Genomic DNA, 7,733 nt, shown 5'->3' with positions numbered 1-7,733 from the left:
AAATGGGTAGACAACATAGATGGGTGTAAAAGATCTTGGCCTTTGATTGGATCCGACACTAAATGTGGGTAACATAGAAGGATGATGTGGGTCAGTTGGTGTCTCATGTTGGACATTGACACAACCCTTGAATACCTCCTTATGTTTTTATTTGAGGGTTAATTTACATATAAAAAATGAGAACTTATATGATGGCCGACCGTCAGGTTATAAAGGGCGGAGAGAGAAAACCATCTCTCTCTTGATTTTTAATCCAAGAGAAAGCCCTTTTTCTAACTTTTTCTTGGTTCAAAAACCAAGACAGCAAGGGCGGAGAGAGAAAACCATCTCTCTCTTGATTTTTAATCCAAGAGAAAACCCTTTTTCTAACTTTTCCTTGGTTCAAAAACCAAGACAGCAGGTTTTGTCTCTACCCGCCACCTTTTACATTCTCACAGTCAGGCCAATTTCTTTGTCTCTTAAGTGTCTTTGGCTCACAAAAGCCAGTATGGCTTAGGGGTTTTGCTTGGCATTTGGTGGCACGTCACCAGATTTTGTGTCTCGTCCCTATGAAATCCAAGCCAAAAAACTACAAAAGGGTGGGCTTGGATTTCCTAGGAAAGATGCTTTTTCTCTCTCTCTTCCCTCTTTCTTCTCTCTATATTGGTAACGACACCCCTTACCACTCCTTGTGAAGTTGACAACCAAACATGCTATTCCACGAGGTACGTTCCAAGGACTATTGTCTCCTTCATTTTCTTCGCAAATAGTAAAATCACACATTATTTTCTCTTTTCATAGGTGATTGAAAACATGTTGAAAATTTTGACTCTTTACAAAATGTTAATGCTCTGTTTGGTTGCCGGGTTTTTTTTGTTCCCGGGAGTTAAGTGGGAGAAAAAAATACCCTGGGAGATAGGTGGGAAAAAAAAAGTCCTAGAAGTATCCTGGTAAAATAAAAATCCCATGTTTGGTTATGTGGGAGAAAAAAATACCCTGGGAGATATGGTGGGAGAAAAAAAAACCTTTGTTTGGTTGCTTGAACTGTTGGGTAGAAAAAAATTCTTCTCAAGCTTATTTTTGGTTCCTGAGTTTATTTTGGTTCCTGGGGTTATCTTGGGATGGGATGAAAAGGCAATCATTACAAAAGTGGGATTAAAAAATTCACCCCACAAGTAATCATTACAATAGTGGGATTAAAATAAACCTAGTGCTAAAAGGCAACCAAACATGGGATGGAACCAAAATTTAACTTACTCTCCCACAAAACTCCCACGCACAAAAAAAACCTGGCAACCAAACAGAGCATAAGGGATTTGCTAGCGGCTTCGCTGGCTGTTGCAAGAGAGAGCAGCCACCTCAGATGGATTAAATGAATAAGACAAAACCTGCTGAAAAGTGACCTCTATGCCCCAATCAAATCCCAAATTTTAATTATCCAGAAATAATGGTAGGACAGGACACTCCGAGGAACTCCGAGGAATGTTCTAATTCCTTGTGAACATACAGAAAGTAGATTCCACATAGCGGACCGAGTAGAACCCAACCCAGTTAGGATCCATTTAACCAAATTAGGATTCAAATGGATTGGGACACATGCATAGATGGATCCGATCCAAGTGGGTCCATTGATTGAGATAATATGTGCCGAATATAGATTTTCATCCTGTGGGGCCCATCATTGGAAGCGCAAACTTCAATTCTTACCATGCAATCCTATCCATCCAATCACTGACTTGGAAACACATAAATGATCAACGGGCTATGATGCGTCTGTAGGTCCCACTAGATGAACGGTTCTGATCTCTGTAAACTACTCAATCATGATCCCCCCATTTACAACATAACACATCAACAAAGAATGAAGTAAATAAAAGGGATATTTACATTTACACCCCTGACATATCCACTTCCACCCCTGTAGTTTAAAACGTGACAAATACACCCCTGTAGTTTCAATTTGTTTAAGGTTTGCCCCCTTAGCTGAAGGTTCGTCCATAGATTGACGGGTTAGGATGATCCGATGGAGCTGATTTTTTGGGCACACCCTATCTATGTCAGGACCCATCAAATGAACGCTTTGGATCATCCAAATAATGTGGGCCCATACCCGAATCCAAACACTACCAAAAAATATCCAAATAATGTGGGCCCACATTGTTTGGATGATCCAAAGCGTCGTTTTTTCCCCCTTGTATCTCAATCATGATCCCCCCATTTACAACATAACACATCAACAAACAATGAAGTAAATAAAAACCAACAAAGAACAAGAACACTCACTTGTTACAAACTCTATGAAATCTTTTTTTCCCTAAAATCAAACACAAGAAAAGAAGAACAAGCTAGAGCCCCATCAAAAGGCTTTCCTGTAAGAAGACAATTATGGGTATAAATCCCATCAAAAATTTACATATACCTTTCACACATCAGAGGCGCCCCTCTCGCTTACTGTAACAGACCGAATCCAAGCGACGATTCAATTCTCTGTTCCAAAATCTGTCGATGATCGGCTACTTGTGAAGATCCTCTTCATCAGAATTTATATCTAAGATAAAATTTGACCACCCTTCTATGAAAATTAACAGTCTTTCTTTTTACAGAGTCTTAAAGTCTAGAATGAGTTCCTTTTCTCAACTTAGTAGCCTCTTTAAGTCATGACCTTGATCAGAGCTCTTGGGTTGGTTGTAAACTGACTCAAACACCTGCATACAAACGCTAGAAAACCCTGTCATGGCCTGGAACACGTTCGGAAAACCCGTTTGTAAATTGTTCAGAGTCATCGCCCTTGTCACGCTCGCACACTTTTCATGCTTTGTCTTCTCCTCCTCGGCCTTGGCCCTCAAAACCTCCACCTTCGCTCGCTTCTCCGCAACTGGTGATACATGTGTCCTCGGTCCCGAATCCTCCATCGAATAAGGGCCAAATTTACACTCCAAGGATCTCAGTTTCGCTACCTTTTTTTCTAACTCTTTAAATGCACCCTCCATTCTCTTCTTTTGTTTTTGTTCTTCCCCTTGTTGAAGGACTACTGCGTGAATTACTGTTAGGAAGCTCTTGATACCTTCGGAAGCTACCTTGTCGGGGATTCTATCAAGGGCTAGTTGCCATTCTTCGCATAAAGAATAGATTGAGGAGTTTTGTTGGGTTTTGGTAAGTGGGTGGTGGTTGAATTGGAAGAGGCAGAGCCTTAGCCAGCCTGTGAGGGAATGGATGTAGTCTCTCTGTGTCTTGACAAGATTGCAGAATCCCGTGTGCCATTGTTGGACTTCGAGCTCGAGTTGGAGAGTGGATTGTCGATGTATTTCGGATGTGGGTTCTGTCCCCGAGATGATGTTGTTGAGGAACTTGATCTGCTCAACTATATGGGTTTGGACCTGGTGGCATTCATACATGCCTCTCCACATGCACATCAATCTGTAGTTCCAGTTAAAAAGATTTTTTTTTCAATCAGATTATAATTGGCAGAAAGAAACCAACAGAAACCCGTTGCTCGGAGTAGTATATCAATAGCAATCTTGGTTTAAAGTATCTCACATATAAAGTGTTTGCAACTCCTTATGAAAAGGTTTTGAATGCTACTGATTTTAATCAATGGCTACATGTTGTTCTTCGTATCAAAACATAGATAAAGGATTTAGTTTACCAAACCTACTGAAATTGCCAAATAAAGTGCCAAATCACACTATACTTCGAACTCATAAACTGAATTTCACATGATTTTCTTCAAATAAAGTAGAGACTATAGAATTTTTTATTTAAACAGTGTCTGTGTAGGAACAGTGGATAGCTTTAACCATTGAAGAATAAAATAATCCTTTCCAAAAGAGAAAAAGGAAGAACATGAGTCTTAATTTGTTCATAAATTTCTTTGACCATTTTTTGTAGAACAACAAAAGGAATATTAGTTCTGCAACTCTCTAGAAAAACTGAGAGCAGTAATCAATTTCTTCTAAACAGAAGAAATAAACTGCAGACACAACAGCATGCTTAAAAAATGGCTTACCAACTCAAGTTATTCATGCAATGAGAGTTCCAACTGGACCTGACTCCATCACAATAAATATGGCACATATTTGACGTGTGGGGACCACAACACTATATGGGGCCCACCATGGGTGGTCTATGACCCAAAATCTCCACCATACTATAACACATTGCAATTGTTAGCATTTGATCCACCATGAGCAATCCATGTGGTGGGCCATGCCTAAGACTGTGCATTGCATAAAAATCAATCTGATCAAACAATCATAATCATCAATCTTTGAACATATATGATTGCAATTCTTTCTACTGTCTCTCAATTGGACGGTTGGGATCGCCTCGATCAGTTTAAATTCTAGGCCAGAGGCAATCCTAGGTGGGTCTTACCTGTGAAAGTTCCAGATTAATCAAGGTAGTGCCCACATGTATTGGTTCAGCAGGGCTCCACTACATATAAGATGTACGAACTAAGTCTACTCATACAGAAATGGAGATGAGTCAACCCTGATTCAAAGCAAATCTTTTTTACTTTTGTCAAAGGAAAGTCCTTTTCATTTTTTGACCTATTTTCCTAAAGGATCAGATTCAACTCTGACTATTCAACCCTGTGATGCAGGTCCATGCGTTACCCTGCCACCTTACTAACCATGCAAACATCATTAAGTTTACAAGGAGAACAGCCATGGCCAAAAAGAAAAAGTAAAAGAGGAGGTCAACATGCATACATAAAACCAACCATCAATCAGAATAGCAACATAGGTAGTCAGTCAAAAAAGAAAAAAAAAAAACACAGGCAGTCTATGTATGTAAGTTCCATACCATGAACAAGGAAAAGAAAAAAAGAAAAACCATTTAACAAAAATAGGAACCAGAAATATGGTAAGAACACTAACCCTTTGGCCAGTTCAAGGAGCTGTGGGTAGAGCTCTACTTCCCTCAACCTTATGATTTCAGCAGAGGTGCTCTCCATGGCTTGAGAGACCACCATCATCCTAGACTCAAGCCTCTCAATTTCTTTCCTACTCTTTTCAACCTTTATATAATCAGCTCCCTTTGCCTCTTGCTTCCTTAGTAATACCACCATCTTCTCATGTTCTATTTTCATATTCTCAGCATTCTGACAAAGAGGGGGAAACAAATATAATGAAAAGGAAAGCAAAAGATTTGAGAAATATAGATATCAGGGGCATGCCAGTCTTTTTTCTCCTTTTAAAAATGTTGGGACCCAGAAAAGAAAATCAAGGTTATAATGAAGTCAGAAGAAACAGAAGAGCATGAATTCTTATTTGGGACAAAAGAAGAATCATGGTTAAACCTGGCACAAATTCTCAGAGAGAAAATTCAGAGCTCACAAAAGGGAAAAGAAAATGCAGAAATCATGTTCAATTGATCTAAAGCACGACAAAAGAAAGGGAAAAAAATTTATGAAACAAAAAGAGTAAAACAGAGTTACATTTCTATTAAGAAGAAATGCTAATTGAGAAGTAATAATACCTTGACTTCCTGGTAGAGCTTCTTCTCCCAAGCATAAAGCCTCTCTATTGTAGAACAATGGCTTGTATTGACAACACCAATATCACTCCCACTCTCACCCAACCTCCCAAAACCACTAAAATTGCCTGATTTTGAATTTGAACCCCAAGCCCACAAAGATGGACTCAAACTCCTCCCATGGTTATACACCTTACCTGCAAAAAGAAAAGTGAGAAAAACCCACAAAAAAGAATTAAAAAATTAGATCATAACAAAGAAACAAAACACAAAAGAAGTAAAATCTCAAATGACCCATAAACAAAAAACACTTGCTTGTTGGTCTCTGATTAGAAAACCCAGAATTTGGAGCTTCCAAGAGCAAGGAAACATGGCTTCCAGCATTAGCAGCATTGAGAAAATACTCATCAAGTTCCTTAATAATCTCACTAAAATCTTTACTACTATTCCTTGAAACCACCATAGCTCTCTCACTAGTAGAATCCTTTGAATACCCACTAGCACTAACAGAAAGTGGTTTTGGCTCCACCACGGCGGCCGCGGTAACAGTAACTTCAGATACAATAGTTGTAGCTTCCCATTCCTCCTCAGTATTAGACCTTGAAGAAGAAGGGACAAAAGGGTCCCAAAAATCCCAACTTGAAGGGGGTGGAGGAGGCGGAGGAGGGGGTGGGAGAGGAGAGGAAGTTAATGAAGAAGTGTAATTATCTGAGCTTGGGCTTAGAGGGGGTGGAGGTGGGGGTGGGGGAAGGGGGGTGGGGGGTGGAGAAGGGAGAAGAGGGGGGAGATGATGGTTGATAAATTTGGAATGGGATTCTTCATTGGCAAATTGGAGGAGGGCGGCACCGGTGCCACGGAGTGACCGGAGGTAGAATGTGTGGGCCGCGGAGAAGGCGTGCCGGGCAGCGACTAGTTGTTTCATGTATCTCCGGCGAGCTTTGCATCTGACTACCATTTCTTCTCTCTGTAGTCTTGAATAACAACAACCCATTTTCTTCTTCTTTGAACAAATGTTTCTTCTTCTTTTTCTTTCCTTTTTTTTTTTTTTTTGGCAAAGGTGTCTCCTTTTTCACTGAAATTCACTATCTAACTTCTGTTGATGTTGAAGTTGTTGATTTTTTTCCTGAATCTCATCTGGGTTTTCATCTCGTTTTCCCCCTCGTATTTCAAAAGCTAAAAAAATGGCTATTTTGGGTCTGAACTTCTTCTGGGTCTCTTCTTCTTCTTCTTTGCCTTTTTTTTTGCAAAGGTGTCTCCTTTTTCTCAGAAATTCACTGTCTACGTTCTGTTTATGTTGAACTTGTTGAATTTTTCATGAAATCACATCTGGGTTTTCTTCTTGTTTTCCCCCTTGTATTTCAAAAACAAGAAAAATAACTCTTTTGGCTCTGAACCCTTTTTTTTTTTTTTTTGCAAAGGTGTCTCCTTTCCAATGAAAACTCACAGTCTACCTTCTTTTTATGATTAAATTGTTGATTTTTTTCCTGAATCTCATCTGGGTTTTCTCCTTTTTTTCCCTTGTATTTCAAAAAATAAAATAAAATGGCTCCTTTGGCTTTGTACCTCTTCTGGGTCTCTTTTTCTTTGTGTAGTACCAGAAAAAGTGGTTGCTTTCCTTTTGAAATGTATTCTGGGTCTCTTCTTCTGATTGTTTTGCCACTAGAAATAATCCTTCTTTCGCCAAACTTTATATCTTTTTCTTCTTCTTCTTCTTCTATGTATTCAACTCTTGTTTCTTCTTCAGAAAAGACGAAACCTTTGAAATCCCATCTGGGTATTCTTTTTGTATCTTTTTCTCCCTTGTTTTTCAATGAAAAAAAGGACTCTTTTGCCTCTGAAACTTACTTGTTCTTCTTCTTCTTCTTCTTCTTCTCTGTATTTTGTTCTTGTCTAAACTTCATACAAGCTTGCTCCTTTGAAATCACATCTGGGTTTCAACCTTTCCCCCTTTCTCTTGCCTTTGTTTCTCTTTCTCTGCAAATGAATTTTTTTGGTGGAAGTGAAAACAGAGAGGCAGAACAACAGTTTTGAGGAGCAAACAAACAATGGGGTATTGGGCAGAGTGAAAGAGATATGTTTATTTGGGATCAAATGACCAAACTACCCCTGGAATATTTTCTTGATACGCTTAAAAAGGGAAAGTAAGTTGGCCTGTTTTTAATGCGAAGCAAGCGTGCGTTTCATTAAAGAGGGTGGAGGGTATTTTGGTCAATCTGAGATTTCAACGGGATTCTAAACGCTTAATTTAGTTAACGCATGCATGGAGATTGGTATTT

At 39.2% G+C, this 7,733-nt stretch overlaps 1 protein-coding gene across 1 annotated transcript; it reads right to left on the bottom strand.

Moving 5' to 3' along the window:
* Positions 1-2,255: 2,255 nt before the first annotated feature.
* Positions 2,256-7,483, bottom strand: LOC143886184 (pyridoxal-phosphate-dependent serine hydroxymethyltransferase, putative (DUF632)). Its single transcript, XM_077390137.1, has 4 exons — positions 5,773-7,483; positions 5,461-5,654; positions 4,860-5,083; positions 2,256-3,396 (listed from the first exon to the last, which is right to left on the bottom strand). Exons 1-4 carry the CDS (start codon positions 6,446-6,448, stop codon positions 2,613-2,615), a joined length of 1,878 nt encoding a protein of 625 aa, XP_077246252.1. The 5' UTR covers positions 6,449-7,483; the 3' UTR covers positions 2,256-2,612.
* Between the last annotated feature and the right edge of the window lie 250 nt (positions 7,484-7,733).

This window comes from Tasmannia lanceolata, unplaced genomic scaffold, assembly GCF_043159265.1.
Source record: "Tasmannia lanceolata isolate RefF3 unplaced genomic scaffold, GAP_Taslan_0.1 ptg000011l, whole genome shotgun sequence".
Taxonomy (NCBI): domain Eukaryota; kingdom Viridiplantae; phylum Streptophyta; class Magnoliopsida; order Canellales; family Winteraceae; genus Tasmannia; species Tasmannia lanceolata.
Note: the sequence above shows the minus strand (reverse complement) of the source record. Positions and strands in the feature narration are given on the sequence as shown.